The 16,427-nt window shown below is 39.1% G+C and overlaps 1 protein-coding gene across 1 annotated transcript; it reads left to right on the plus strand.

Moving 5' to 3' along the window:
* The first annotated feature begins 4,405 nt into the window (after positions 1 to 4,405).
* Positions 4,406 to 14,697, plus strand: LOC133018591 (ribonuclease inhibitor-like). The gene is made up of 13 exons (XM_061084986.1): positions 4,406 to 4,560; positions 4,834 to 4,988; positions 6,028 to 6,195; positions 6,729 to 6,902; positions 7,244 to 7,417; positions 7,778 to 7,951; positions 8,307 to 8,480; positions 8,837 to 9,010; positions 9,374 to 9,547; positions 9,909 to 10,082; positions 10,444 to 10,617; positions 10,957 to 11,130; positions 13,597 to 14,697. The coding sequence occupies exons 2-13, from the start codon at positions 4,873 to 4,875 to the stop codon at positions 13,607 to 13,609; spliced, it is 1,863 nt and encodes a 620-aa protein (XP_060940969.1). The 5' UTR covers positions 4,406 to 4,560; positions 4,834 to 4,872; the 3' UTR covers positions 13,610 to 14,697.
* The last annotated feature ends 1,730 nt before the right edge of the window (positions 14,698 to 16,427 follow it).

The following is a 16,427-nucleotide window of genomic DNA, read 5'->3' on the forward strand; positions in this document are numbered from 1 at the left end:
GAATAAACACTACTATAACAGGATTTTGATTTCTTATTAGGTAATTGTTGAGATAAACCAGCCAAATAAACATGCTGCCTTCCAAATATTTTATAGATAAACTGTGATTTGATATTATTAATACATTCCTCTTATGGTAGTAAAAAGTTTGTCCTGTCTGTGTTGTGTAGCCCCCAGGAAGTCCAAACCAAGAGAGGGAGAGCTCATCGACATCAGGATCTTCAACCCAGCAACAGGCAGATACGTCCCTGGTGATTGTCAAAAACAGCTTTTTGATTGTTACATAACACAGCCCTCCTAAAAACTCCTCCTCAAGTAGACACACATGGAAAAGGAACAACAAATCTACCAATGTAAAAAGAACCCTGAACACCGAGTGTGATCGTAAAAATAAAACCAGGCCTATAGGGCATTACATACATTACTGCTATCTTTAATATCCAGTATAATTTAAAACCAAGGACGCGCATTTTAGTGCTTTCAAGATTTCATCCAAATGATTTCCTGCTACAACTATTTTTGATGAAAATAACAAGTTGGACAAGTAAGAACGCAGTTTAACAGAATGTGTGTCTGGTCTTACGTTTAACATTTAAGCGATAAAAGAGGATATACTATAACAAAAATGCAACATCAGCAAATCAGGTGCAATCCAACTCTTGTGAATAGGAGTCAGTCAGAAAGTATTCAGACAAAACAAAACTCTTCACAATCAGACAGTACCCTGTAGTACAGCCTTATAGACTAATAATGTTCAGTTCAGTGAGGATAGTGGCAACAAAGTGCTGTGTTTATTTTGTAATTTTCTTTTGGTTTGTTACACAGTCAGTTGTTTAGCACACCATTTAAAAACATTAAATGGTTAATATTAATTGAACCACCTTGGGGAAAAAAACATTTCAACATCTCTATTTCATCAGCAAAAATGGAGACAGATTTTTTTAAATGACACTTTCATCTTGTGAGATAGTCACAGTTTGTCATGACGTCAATGGCATCTCATCATTGTCTCATTGCACTAAAACTAAACATTAATTCAATAGTTGTGTGAAAACTGTGGACCAAACCTAAAACTACATACAATAAACAATTGTCTTCCAGTGTGCACCCCCCATTTTTACTGTAAGCATGTGTCTGCCCTTGATATTTGTTTGTCTCCAGCTCCACCTTTTTAATGATGTCCTGCTTTGTGTCTAAATGAGTTGAAGAAAAACCAGCAAACATGGTTCTACCGGTACATTCATTGCAGGGTTTTTGATAAGCACAGGTTTCTCTTAAAGGGATAGCTCACCGAAAAATGGAAATTCACTCATTATCTACTCACCACTCTGTAAGCTGTAGGTGGACAGGATGGTGTTTCCTGTCTCAACATTGTGGAAAGGTATCATCCCAAAATTGAGTTTTTGCTTGGATTTCATTATTTCATTAGTTTCTGTGTTGAAATACGAGAACAAAATATCCCATGTCCTTCTCGCCTCTCTGCATGTTAAGCATGTGTATACAACAGTGATCAAGTTGTGTTTGCTAAACTTGTGATCAACTCACAGAATCATACAGAGTTCCAACCAGGCTTAAGTCCTTGTGTGCTGCTGCACTTTTTACAATAGGGTGATGATGAGCCTGTGGGTTGCTGTGCATGCCCCTTTATGGTGATACTGTGGCCAGTGTGTTTATTGTATGATCATTGTGTGTAGTATTTGTGAAGTGTTTATGTACTGTTACTGTAACCCTGGGGGAGAGCCACTCTCAAAGACAAATAATTGTAATTCTAGTGTTTGGAATTTTTTAGCATTCATTCATTCACATTAATTAAAATAATTAAGACGTTTTTGACACTGTCATAAATAAAGTTATTTGAAATGTTATCTTCTGGTTTTCCCTCTGTCTGTATTGTTGTATTGTTGTGTATGTTTTTATTTATCTTATTCTTCTTCTTGTATAACAAGAAAAGTACAACAAAATATAAAAATAAAAACATATAAACTGTCTGAACTCACAGTTTGAGGACAGGTGTAATTAATCATTATACCTAATGACTAAGAGTCACTCAGCTCATCCTGAGAAACACAAGCTAAATGATTAAGTTCTGTGTTGTATTTATTTTTAATAATAAAACTTTCTTCTATCTTTTCTTCCATGTTATGGGTTGATTTTCTTCACCGACCTTCTGCTTCTGGTAGATGTTAGGTGAAGAAATCTTTAACGACATGACACCAAAATGTAAAATTAATGATCTGGTTTGTTCCAAAAGATGGTTTCCGACATTATCCAGGCATTGTTTTGAGATGTGGACAGATCGTTGAGATGTTGATAAAATGATGTACAACAATCTTCTACACACAAATGAGGTAGGACTTGGCAGTGATGTCAATGGAACATGATGCTTAATGAACGAAACGGGAACACTGCTTTCTTTTCAATAAGTTACATAAAAAGATTCAAATTTGCTCTGACTTTACTCTTCTACCTGAATGATGATGAGAAACTGTTATTAATGTTTGTGCCATGGGGACTTCAAATATTTTTTTATATTAATGTAACTTTAACCCAGTGCTTACTACGATACCTTTGCGATCTTTGACACCTGTTAAACCTGCTATATGTGTCTGTTATTGCTTCCATTATTAAGATTTACCATCACTGACACACTATGTCATTACAATAGACAATGCTATCATCTAATACTTTGATTCCATAATTATGATCTGCATTTGCACAAATTACATAAACATAAAAATACTTTTTTTCAAGTTGTACCTTGTAACCTTGATGGAGATGTTCTTAAAATGACTGGTAGTATAAATAACAGCTTGCTTCAATATGAGTACATTTTATTATATTTTAACAGGATAAGCCACCCTGTATCAATATTGCTGACAATGGAGTCATTGTCAGTTAACTGAATTCATATAAATACTTAAGAAATGAAAATAAAACAAAGTAGAGCTCCGGTATAAATTGTTCTAGTGTATGCACTGATGCTTATACACCATAGAAGTTCATAATCCATAAGAAATGTTTTGAAGTTGAAGGAGTAACAATAGGTATATCTTAAATGTTCTTATGGATGTTAGTGTATTTAACTAAGAGTCCTTGGAGAATGCCAATGAGATCCTGTCATGAGAAAAGTCAACTCATGGGCCGAACACAGAGCCCTGTGGAACACTGTGGTTAACTTTGGTGCGCACAGATGACTCATCATTCATTTGCAAAAATTTGAATCGATCTGAAAAATAGGATTTAATGCAGTTTAGGGCGGTTCCTTTAATGCTAATTAACTGTTCTAATCTCTGTAATAAATTTGATGGTCAATTGTGTCAAATGCTGCACTAAGATCTAACAGAATGATGACAGACACAAACCTTTGGGTCTAGGGTGGGTTTTTTGAGAAGGGGTTTGATTACAGCGATTTTAAAGGACTGTGGTACATAACCTGATGATAATGACAGATTGATTCTGTTTAGTAACATCTATCAATTAGGGGCAGAATTTCTCTAAGTAATTTTGTAGGAATGGGGTCTAAGATACAAGTTGTCGGTTTAGAATATGAGATTATTTTGGTCAGCTGATCAAGGGTGATCAGAGAGAAGCTGTCTAAATAATTGATAAGATTCTCAGCAGTTTCTGAGATTTCTACTCCTTATGGTAGATTAGTGCCAACTTGGGGCAGAGGGTGGTCAGGGATCGAGGAATACTGTGTTCGGTGGAGGTGTGACTCTGTCAGCTACAGAGCTGAAGAAACCTAGGGTTGTTTTTATTCTCTTCTATTCGTTTTTTCTCCTATTAGTGTGGAGTAGTAGGCAACTCTTGCTTTGTGGAGGGCCTTCTTATATGCTTTAACACTATTTTCCAGGCTAGGTGAACCTGGAAAAAGTAAAGTCCAAAGTAAGGTTCTGAACACAGGCATATCAGTCTCACTGTGTTTTTATAGCACTTTGAAAGATCCAGAAATTAACCGATTTGATTGTACACATGTTGGACTTTATTTTGTAAAATCTTAATCTATACAGTAAAAATGTTTGATCTTCAGTGTGTGGATAGTCTGAGAGGTCTTGAACACAGGAATATCAGTCTCTCTCTGGGTTTATTGAGCGAAGTCTTTTTAAAGTACTTTAAAATATCAGGAAATCAGCTACTTGAAGCTGAAAATGTGTATCTTTTATTTTGTAAAATCTTTTAATTGATAGTCAAAATGCTGTTCATAAAAATGACACAGGTAAGATGATATATACTTCTTGTGAATATAATCCAATAAATGGATTTTTCAAATATGCATTTTGTTAAAGCTCCATGTCAACAGTTTATTTTGAAAACCGGACGTAGGCTCACATGTGTTCTTCCTCTAACTTCGAGTACTCCATTGCCGTTCCCGTTCCGGGCGCTCCCGGCCATCTCCCGGCTGCTCGGGCAAACACACGCACACACACGCGCACACACAGAGTCATGTGATTTCCAGTAACTGCAGGATCAGAAAGTGAAAGCGTTCAGACCATAGACTAGAGGTTCAGACTTAATTCTAACTACAAGGAGCAGAGAGAGGAAACGTGAAGTCTGAGGCTGGTGAGTATTCAGCAACATTTATATTATTCATTCATATTATTTTACCGTCACAGTCAGTTTTCTATTCGTGGACTTCAGAGAGAAGAAGATTCCGGGTCTGTCTGTCAATCAACAGTTTGACATAACAGTCTGATGTGCTGACTCCAACACATTAAACCTACAACTGTCTCAGGTTACCGTGACAACAGTGAAACCTTGTAGGAGCATTGACTCTGCTATATTTGAAGAAACACTGAATTTACGTGCCTGCCTTCATTGTGTGTGTGTTTTCAGCTCACAGTCAGGGTCAGTGTTTTTCCTCTCAGACTGAAGATGAGTGGTCATCCGGAGGACAGAGCAGAGTCTGCAGTGTTCAGCTGGGTGTCTCTGAAGAGTGACCAGTCAAAAGGACTTCCTGTCAGTACTAAACCTGGACCCTCAAACACAAAGTAAGAGACCTGCTAGACCAGGGGTAGGCAACTTTTACTATGGAAAGAGACATTTTGCCCCCTCTCTTTGCATTTATTAAATTATAAGAGTTTGGTGTTTTCCTTTTTTGTAACAGGTAAAAATAGCAATAAAATGTCAGCATTTTTTTATTGTCGCTCTATAATTTAATGAATGCAACAAACTGTAGATTTTATATATATATTGTATAAATATATATTACTTTTTAACCTGTGTTATCAAAAATGTTTTGCGGCTCCAGACAGATTTAATTTGGGGGAAGAGGGGGCGATTTGTGGATCACTTGTCGGAGGTCGCGGTGGTGGATCCAGTGTTGTGGATTCTATGTAGTGCGGGCTGATCGTAGTGGTAATGGCGGATCCTTTGTCGCGTTGGCATCGGATGGTGGTGGACCACGACCGAGGCGACGGCTGATGATGGAACCTAATAAGCAGCAGTGGACAATGACTGTGGACTATAGTGGATCCCATCTTGATGCTGGATCATGATCTTGCTGGCTGCTGACCAGAGACTATGATTGCAGCAGGACTGCTTGACATATAGTATTGAAGTTATCCTTCAAAATGTTTACCCTCATCATTGCTGCTAAAACCTTTATCTTGATGATGTTTTCCTACACTTGACATCTATTGCACTTCTGTCAGTCCTGGGAGAGGGATCCCTCACATGTGGCTCTGAGGTTTCTACGTATTTTTACCCTGTTAAAATGTTTTTTAGTATTTTTTCCTTACTCTTGTTGAGGGTTAAGGACACAGGATGTCTCACAATGTTAAAGCCCTATGAGACGAATTGTGATTTGTGAATATGGGCTATACAAATAAAATTTGATTGATGATTGAAAATGGCTCTTTCGAAAGTAAAGGTTGCCTACCCCTGCTTTAAACTGAAGAAGCAGGAAATATTGTTTATTCTTCTTTCTTGTCAAACTAGAATGACCACCCTGCGTTTGTACGCCACCACCAACCAGTGCAGTGCGAGTCCCCCTTATTCTAACAGATTTGATATTTTCTTTAATTACAGACTCATTGGTTGTGGACTCTCAGAGACTCATTGTGAAGTTGTGGCCTCAGCTCTGAAGTCAGACCCCTCACATCTGAGAGAACTGGATCTCAACAGCTTGCAGGATTCAGGAGTGGAGCTGCTGTGTTCTGGACTGGAGAGTCCAAACTGTCGACTGGAGACTCTAAGGTCCTTAAATCCTTGTTCACTCTTCCTGCTTTCTTTCTCATTCAGTCATTATTTATTTGAATTGTCACAGTTCTGCTCTGCTCGCTGTCCGTCAGCCATCTGTCACTCACCCAGCCTGTCAGTCACGTCCACCTCATCAGCCCAACTCCATTCACCTGCACTCACCTGCTCCTGATCACTAGGAAAGTGTCAGTAAATAACATGTAGGCCGAGCACTTGTCCTATTCAAGTTTTCAAAGTGAGACTTCTTATTGAGACACGTTGGACAGTTGATAAGTTAGAAACAAACATGAAGTGACTGTCAGGAGCCATCTCTACTTTAAACAGTGTTTAATTACACAAACCTGCTCAGTGACCAAACACACAGAGAAGAAGGTGATAAATTAGACAATGGTCCAACATGTCTGATCTGATGTTTATCATCAGATCACAGACTGGACTGAGGTCAGCAGTATGTTGAGAGTCTGTGTTGACATGATGACGATCCACAACAACAGGAGGACACATTTTAATATTCATATTTCTTTAACCAGGTTGTGGAAATGCAGACTGTCTGGGATCAGCTGTTCTTCTCTGGCTTCAGCTCTGGTGTCAAACCCCTCTTATCTGAGAGAACTGGATCTGAGGGACAACAACCTGCAGGATTCAGGAGTGGAGCTGCTGTGTTCTGGAATGGAAAGTCCAAACTGTCGACTGGAGACTCTGAGGCCAGTTCACTGACTGACTTTTGTAGATCTCATATCTATAACACAGCATTTATACACAATTTATCTCCTTTAATTCTAATTTAACATAATTCCTCTTCATACAAAATATGACATTTTAAATATTCAGCTGAGTTTAGGTCCTTGATTTCCTAAACTGATGTGCAGGACAGAGACCGGGTCCAAATAATATATTTGTACTGAATGAGGACTCGTTTTTAGTCCAACATACTTATTTCATATTCATCTTCCATATTATGAGTCTGTGGTGACATGAATATTTGTTTGTTATTTTCACGCATGAACTCGGTTTAATTTATAGTTAAGTTGTATTCTTTATTCAGGTTGGAGAGCTGCAGACTTGAATATATCAGCTGTTTACATCTGGTTTTAACTCTGAGCTCAAACCCCTCTCATCTGAGAGAACTGGATCTGAGGGACAACAACTTGCAGGAATCAGGAGTGGAGCTGCTGTGTTCTGGACTGAAAAGTCCAAACTGTCGACTGGAGACTCTGAGGCCAGTTCAATGACTGACTTTTGTAGATCTCATATCTAAAACACAGCATTCATACACAATTTATCTCCTTAATTCTAATTTAACATTTCCTTTTCATACATAATATGATCCATTCAATAATTAATTTGTGACATTTTTAATATTCGGCTGAGTTTAGGTTCTGGATTTCCTAAACTGATGTGCAGGACAGAGACCTGGTCTAAATAATATATTTTTACTGAATCAGGACTTGTTTAAGTCCAACATGTCTGATTTCTTTTTTATCTTCCATGTTATGAGTCTGAGTGACATGAATGTTTGTTTGTTATTTTCACGCATGAACTCGGTTTAATTTACAGTTAAGTTGTATTCTTTATTCAGGTTGGAGAGCTGTAGACTGTCAGGGATCAGCTGTGTACATCTGGCTTCAGCTCTGAGCTCAAACCCCTCTCATCTGAGAGAACTGGATCTGAGGGACAACTACCTGCACGAATCAGGAGTGGAGCTGCTGTGTTCTGGACTGGAAAGTCCAAACTGTAGACTGGAGACTCTGAGGCCAGTTCACTGACTGACTTTTGTAGATCTCATATCTATAACACAGCATTTATACACAATTTATCTCCTTAATTCGAATTTAACATAATTCCTCTTCATACATAATATGAATCCATTCATTAATTAATTTGTGACATTTTCAGCTGAGTTAAGCTCTGGATTTCCTAAACTGATGTGCAGGACAGAGACATGGTCTAAATAATATATTTTTACTGAATCAGGACTCGTTTTAGTCAAACATGTCGGATTTCTTTTTTATCTTCCATGTTATGAGTCTGAGTGACGTGAATATTTGTTCGTTATTTTCACGCATGAACTCGGTTTAATTTACAGTTAAGTTGTATTCTTTATTCAGGTTGGAGAGCTGCAGACTTGAACATATCAGCTGTGTACATCTGGCTTCAGCTCTGAGGTCAAACCCCTCTCATCTGAGAGAACTGGATCTGAGGAACAACAACCTGCAGGATTCAGGAGTGGAGCTGCTGTATTATGGACTGGAAAGTCCAGACTGTAGACTGGAGACTCTGAGGCCAGTTCACTGACTGACTTTTGTAGATCTCATATCTATAACACAGCATTCATACACAATTTATCTCCTTAATTCGAATTTAACATAATTCCTCTTCATACATAATATGAATCCATTCATTAATTAATTTGTGACATTTTGAGCTGAGTTAAGGTTCTGGATTTCCTAAACTGATGTGCAGGACAGAGACCGGGTCCAAATAATATATTTTTACTGAATGAGGACTTGTTTTAGTCAAACATGTCTGATTTATTTTTTATCTTCCATGTTATGAGTCTGAGTGACATGAATATTTGTTTGTTATTTTCATGCATGAACTCGGTTTAGTTTACAGTTAAGTTGTATTCTTTATTCAGGTTGGAGAGCTGCAGACTTGAACAGATCAGCTGTGTACATCTGGCTTCAGCTCTGAGCTCAAACCCCTCTCATCTGAGAGAACTGGATCTGAGGGACAACAACCTGCAGGAATCAGGAGTGGAGCTGCTGTGTTCTGGACTGGAAAGTCCAGACTGTCGACTGGAGACTCTGAGGCCAGTTCAATGACTGACTTTTGTAGATCTCATATCTATAACACAGCATTCATACACAATTTATCTCCTTAATTTGAATTTAACATAATTGCTCTTCTTACATAAAATGATCCATTCAATAATTAATTTGTGACATTTTAAAAATTCAGCTGAGTTTAGCTTCTGGATTTCCTAAAATGATGTGCAGGACAGAGACCTGGTCTAAATAATATATTTTTACTGAATCAGGACTTGTTTTTAGTCCAACATGTCTGATTTCTTTTTTATCTTCCATGTTATGTGTCTGAGTGACATGAATATTTGTATGTTTTTTTCACGCATGAACTCGGTTTAATTTACAGTTAAGTTGTATTCTTTATTCAGGTTGGAGAGCTGCAGACTTGAATATATCAGCTGTTTACATCTGGCTTCAGCTCTGAGGTCAAACCTCTCTCATCTGAGAGAACTGGATCTGAGGGACAACAACCTGCAGGATTCAGGAGTGGAGCTGCTGTGTTCTGGACTGGAAAGTCCAGACTGTCGACTGGAGACTCTGAGGCCAGTTCACTGACTGACTTTTGTATATCTCATATCCTTAACACAGCATTTATACACAATTTATCTCCTTTAATTCAAATTTAACATAATTCCTCTTCATACATAATATGATCCATTCAATAATTAATTTGTGACATTTTAAATATTTAGCTGAGTTTAGGTACTGGATTTCCTAAACTGATGTGCAGGACAGAGACCTGATCTTAATAATATATTGTACTGATCAGGACTCGTTTTTAGTCCAACATGTCTGATTTCTTTTTATCTTCCATGTTATGAGTCTGAGTGACATGAATATTTGTATGTTTTTTTCACGCATGAACTCGGTTTAATTTACAGTTAAGTTGTATTCTTTATTCAGGTTGGAGAGCTGCAGACTTGAATATATCAGCTGTTTACATCTGGCTTCAGCTCTGAGGTCAAACCTCTCTCATCTGAGAGAACTGGATCTGAGGGACAACAACCTGCAGGATTCAGGAGTGGAGCTGCTGTGTTCTGGACTGGAAAGTCCAGACTGTCGACTGGAGACTCTGAGGCCAGTTCACTGACTGACTTTTGTATATCTCATATCCTTAACACAGCATTTATACACAATTTATCTCCTTTAATTCAAATTTAACATAATTCCTCTTCATACATAATATGATCCATTCAATAATTAATTTGTGACATTTTAAATATTTAGCTGAGTTTAGGTACTGGATTTCCTAAACTGATGTGCAGGACAGAGACCTGATCTTAATAATATATTGTACTGATCAGGACTCGTTTTTAGTCCAACATGTCTGATTTCTTTTTATCTTCCATGTTATGAGTCTGAGTGACATGAAAATGTGTTTGTTATTTTCACGCATGAACTCGGTTTTATTTACAGTTAAGTTGTATTCTTTATTCAGGTTGGAGAGCTGCAGACTTGAATATATCAGCTGTTTACATCTGGCTTCAGCTCTGAGGTCAAACCCCTCTCATCTGAGAGAACTGGATCTGAGGGACAACAACCTGCAGGATTCAGGAGTGGAGCTGCTGTGTTCTGGATTGGAAAGTCCAGACTGTCGACTGGAGACTCTGAGGCCAGTTCACTGATTGACTTTTGTATATCTCATATCAATAACATAGCATTTATACACAATTTATCTCCTTTAATTTGAATTTTACAAAATTCCTCTTCATACATAACTTGAATCCATTCATTGATTGACATTTTTTGTCTGAGATTGACATTTTAAATATTTTGAAAATAAATGTTCAGCTACTAATATATTTTTACTGAATCTGGACTGGTTTTAAGTCCAACTTGTCTGATTTCATATTTATCATCCATGTTATGAGTCTCTGTGACATGAATGTTTATTTGTTATTTTCACACATGAACTCCGTTTAATTTACAATAAGTTGTATTCTTTATTCAGGTTGGAGAGCTGCAGACTGTCAGAGATCAGCTGTTCTTCTCTGGCTTCAGCTCTGAGGTCAAACCCCTCTCATCTGAGAGAACTGGGTCTGACTAACTACAACCTTCAGGACTCAGCAGTGAAGGAGCTGCTTGATCTAAAGCAGAGTTCAGGCTGTCGACTGGAGACTGTGAGGTCAGTAGATGGTTGGAGTCAGTCCACGCTGCTTTCATCAGTATTTTACTAAACATAGTCAGTATCACAGCACAGGTCCAGGGTCTCTGCTACCAAGCAGGGTTCGTCCACTTCTTAACGGGGTTAATCACCATGGTAACTTATGATTAACGGCCAACCTGCTCCAGGTTAAGTTGGAGATCAACCCGTATAAAAGCTCCGCCCCCTGGACACAATGAAGGCCGGTGCATGCTTCTGCAACTGCGGCTGCGGCTTTTCACGCAGCTGTGTCGACGGACTTGTTTGTAATTATGGTTCTCCAAGGGTTGTGCCTGTGTTGCAAAGCAATTCACAGCCAGAACACTAGGCGAAGTAAAGTTTTTTGTGTGTGGCAGTCGTCTGTTTATTTACCATCGTCACTGCTGCTTCTCATAGCCTTTTTCTGGCGGACAAATCCGCCAGTCAGTGACGGGTTTTAAGTGGTCATACTTTCGGATCTCTTCTGCCAAACGCTCTTCTATTTGGTCCATAGTCAGAAAAATTGGGCGACGCACGCAAGCACGCAAGAAGGGGTACGCAAGGGCTTTTGCGCTTGCGTGTCCATGAAAACGCAGAAGCATGCGCCGGCCTTTACTCTACACTGATGTGTGATGCAAACTCTCCTTAAAGAGAAAGATAAGGGAAGTTTAAATCAACGTCTGGTTGGTTAAGTTGATCTCTCACTCACCCAGACTCATCCTGTAACCAAAACACCAAATGCACTCAGTCAGCTTCCTGAAAATAGGTCCATCTATTTTGATTGAGTAGTGGTGTCAGAGGTTTCCACCACTGTGTGAGTCCTCAGAGTCAGTGTGTATCTTCAGAGTCAGTGAGACAGTGTGTGTCCTCAGAGTCAGTGAGACAGTGTGTGTCCTCAGAATCAGTAAGACAGTGTGTGTCCTAAGAGTCAATGAGACAGTGTGTGTCCTAAGAGTCAGTGAGACAGTGCGTGTCCTCAGAGTCAGTGAGACATTGTGTGTCCTCATAGTCAGCTCTCGTGGCACTAAGTTATTTATCTCATTCAAACACGTTATTATATCGTGGTCATGGAATTTATTTTCTACCAAAGGCCACCAAGGGGCGCTGTAACTTACACATTGACACAATCACAGATATTTTATCAGCTGTTCTTCCTGCATTTAGCAAATGTGACTGAGTTTCTTTTATTCTGTATCATGTGTTTGTTCTCCTCTGTTTTTTATTATAGAACAGTTTGATCTTCGTTGTGAAATATGAGGCTCTGCTGTCAGTCAAACTGTCCATGTCTGTGATTGGTCATACACAGTTAACTCCGCCCCTTTATGTGGACATGCTCAGATCTTGTTGAGGAAAACCTGAATTACCTAAAGGAGTTGATAACCAGCGTCATGAGACCACTTAGCCTGACTGTGTTTGTTAGGTCAAGTTGAGCTGGATCTCAGAAAGATCTCCTGGATATGTTATGTGGGTTCGTAGTTCAGGCCTCAGTGTTTCCTCAGTGAAGCTGTGAGAGGAGAATGATAACAGACGTTAGGATTGGATAGAAACAAAGAGAGAGAACACTTGGCCAATCAGACGAGCCAGAAGCTGCTTGTGATCATTTGATTGAGTTGATGTGAAGACGACAGTTGTTGTTGTTTTCATGTGAACAAGAAATGAAGCTGGACCACAGCTGACAGCCTCACAGGATGAAGACGGTGTCTTCTGCATCTGATCTGAGACAGTTTGTTCTCTCACTTCATCAGTGAATAACTGATTGTTGAGGAATTGTTGACCATCCTCATACAGTAAATCTGTTCACCATGAAGAGTACAGCCCGAGGCATTCCACAGATACTCCCTTCTCTCTAAGCAGTACCCAAGGTCAGGTTAGAGATCAAGGGCCAACTAGCAGTGCATTGTAGGATCTACGCTCATGTACTTTCATATCTAATTCAGATGCCCAGACAGAGAAGCACCGACTCCACTTGTTTTGCTAGTGGCTGGACGTAAACGTGACGCAAGGAGAGGGAGATATACTGGGATGCTTTGGGATTCATGTTTAGACTTATGGGTGACAATTGATCATGATACTCTGTAAGCGTTTGTATATTGTTCCATCTTCTGGTCTCCTTCATGCATCAAGTCTACATTAAATTCTCCTTCATGAGACTTCAGCTGCTGCCAGAGTTCTCCTTTCACCAGCTTCCAGAAAACTTCCATCACACTGATCAGTTGGATCTTTGTCACAGCTCTGAGATCAGTGTGACTGAAGCCTGCACATCAGTGGCTCTCATCATCACTATGGTAACCAGGAGCTCTTTATACAAACCAGAACCTCTGCTGAGGTCCATCTGTCTCATCTGTTCACAGTTTGTCAGAAGCAGATGTTCATCAACACACAGTGAAACATGGCTTCACCTGTAACAGCAGTAAATCCACCTCTCAGAAGTGAGTCTCTGTAAACGATGATGTCTTCTTCTCTCAACAGATGGAGCTTGTGATCTTTGTGAAGGTGAATGTGAAGAGGACAGTGTGTGTGGACGGAGACTGAGCTGTGTCCTGATGATCCACAGAGGCTGAAGCAGCAGCAGCTTGTGTGCGGTCTCCAATTTACACAACCCCTAATCTGCATGTGTTTATGAGATGAAGCCGGAGCACCTGTTTAAAACACGGGGAGAACGTGCCATCTCCACACAGGAAGACCCCATCTGAACCGGATTCAAACCAGGACCCTTCTTGCCCCTAAATCTTTCCCCAATTGTGTTTATTCACATGAAGAATATGTTTATTGAAATGACACAACACCAAGCAGAATAGATAAACACTCTATAAAGAGTCACATATAGTGTATTTAAATTTGCCTTTATTATTTTCCACATTTGCCCCTCAGTATATCTCTGTGGCAGTTGCCCTTGCCACGGGTCCCTCCCACACACAGCCAGAGACGGAAGTGTTGCTTTTTAACATACTTTATTATCACCACAAATAAACTTAATCACACACTAAGCAGACTTGCTTTCCAGAAGTGTCTGGGATTCTCTCCAGTGTCTGAGTCCTTGAGTTCCCCCTTGAGGCAGTGAAGACGATGCAGGTGAGGGTGCTCTCCTAGCCCCCTCACCTCCACAATCTCCATGTGGGTATAACCCAATTCTTTGTATATGTTTGTTTATGAACTTAAAATTCCGGGTTTCACGTCACAAATTGATTTCGTTGGACACAAATTGCAATTCATTTAAATAACTTTGAGTTTAAAATAAGAGTTTTGTCTATTTGTCTTAGGCCAGGTTTAAGGTTAGGTTAGTGTAAGGGAAAATTCAACTGACCAGGTGTCTCACTGCTGTGACTTTGACAAACAGGGAGGTTGCTACAGCAGATCGACACACATGATGATTTAATGTCTTTTTTTCATATGCGGTTTGATGAAGCGCCTCTTTGTATTAGTTCTGGCTTGTCTTTTTTCATATTGTTTTATGAAACGCCTCTTTGTATAAGTTCTGGCTTTTGTGAACTTGCGGCCAGTTCCTTTTTGAGCACCAGTGCTTATTGTGTAACCTCTGCAGAGCTATCTATTAAAAAGCATCAAAGGTAACATCAGTCTGGGAATTTCATTATTTCCAATCTCAAAATGAATTTCCATCACATTAGTTTAACCATTATATCAAACATTAGCCTGAATCAACACTGATTCATTAAAACCATTAAAATAATGATCTACCATATTTCTTTACACATTTCATAATCTCAATATGAAGTGTTTGTGAAATCCAAAACATTGCATCTGAGAGTAACACACAACATAATTAAATGTGCCATCGAAAATTCAATATATGAGCAGACGAAATGTTGCAAATCAAACAGTGAGTTCAGTAAAATCTCAAAATCACTTTGCTTGTGGAACAATAATTACTCATGATGTCATTGAAATTGTATTCACCTTTAATTAGCATCTGTCCTGCATATAATACGTAACTCCTTATAAGTTTTTGGATGTAACCTGGTCTTGTTAGGAGAGATGCCGTTCATCCTGGGATGGGGCCGCTCTCTTATCTAGGAATATTACCTAGTCTATTAAATGACAACCCAGAGTTGGGACCAGGAAGCAGAGCGACAGTGCTCAACACTTCTCTGCATTCCCTCTGGATCAGTCACACAACCACATCCACAGAGATCGTATCGGTCAGATTAAATTATTTAAATCAAACAATAACAGAGCGAGAATTCCACAAAAAAATCGAATACAAAACTAAAAGCTTAAGTTGATGCACTAACTGAATACTAAATTGAAAGTATGCTGTTAAAATAGCAGCAGTGAGATGCAACTGTTGACATCCAACATAGTGACATATAAATTACTACTAAGCTGAAGAGCTTGCTATGGAAGATGATTGGGTTGAAGTAGTAGCACACAGTGTGACTTCATCAATCCCAGTCTGGGTAAGACCACACGACATTGATGCAGATATCTGGTTCCTATTTCTAGACTTAACATATTCTATGTCACTAACAACTCTAGTTTTTTACTACCCTGTTGATATCAGTTAACATGACTTAAAATTCTATCAGAGTCACAACATCAAACGTCATGTTCCTGGGCATCCACAGTTACACAAATGGGATCTGAGTTAAACCGGATTAAAAGGATAACATGGATTTGAATTTCATTATTAGTTTAAGTAACTAAAATAAATTAAAGCAGGCAGTTATACAAGGCCGCCCCAAGGTCCCTTTATAAAAATCTAGACCAGATTCCACACTGGAAGTATTAACATCAGTAAACTCAGTTCATAGGCCTGTTAGAATGGTGCAACACCTACTACAGCACCAGCAGAGCTGACAATCACATAGTTTCACTGTGATGAAGGAGTGAAACAGCTCAAACCACCAGTGGATGGATGATGTGTGCTAGAGAAAGGGCTGCACATTGATGCAGTGTATGAATGTGCTATAAAGCACTTTGGGGCTGACGGGGTAGACTGAGAGTCATACTCTAACCGGAAGGTCGGCGGTTTGATCTCATTCCGCATGCCGAAGTGTCCTTGGGCAAGATACTGAACCCTAAAATTGCCCCTAACCATAGAGAATGTGCTGCACTTATAGAAACATAGATGCACAGGATAAATGTGTGTGTAAATGGTAAATGGTCTGTATTTATATAGCACTTCTCCAGTCTTGATGAACACTTTGTGAACTCTGTGTCTGAGTGATCATTTTATAAATACATCAAAGCACAGCTGTTGTTTTTAACTTATGTGTCTGACTAAACTGAGTCTTTCTAATCTACTGCTGCACAGTATGATTGATCTCTGTGTCCGATTATCA

The sequence above is a fragment of the Limanda limanda genome, chromosome 13 (genome assembly GCF_963576545.1).
Source record: "Limanda limanda chromosome 13, fLimLim1.1, whole genome shotgun sequence".
Taxonomy (NCBI): Eukaryota; Metazoa; Chordata; class Actinopteri; order Pleuronectiformes; family Pleuronectidae; genus Limanda; species Limanda limanda.

Coding starts and splice junctions, on each gene's coding strand:
- LOC133018591 (XM_061084986.1), top strand. CDS start 4,873: ATGAGTGGTCATCCGGAGGACAGAGCAGAGTCTGCAGTGTTCAGCTGG. Junction 6,903..7,243: donor TGTCGACTGGAGACTCTGAG/GCCAGTTCACTG, acceptor TTCTTTATTCAG/GTTGGAGAGCTGCAGACTTG. Junction 7,952..8,306: donor TGTAGACTGGAGACTCTGAG/GCCAGTTCACTG, acceptor TTCTTTATTCAG/GTTGGAGAGCTGCAGACTTG.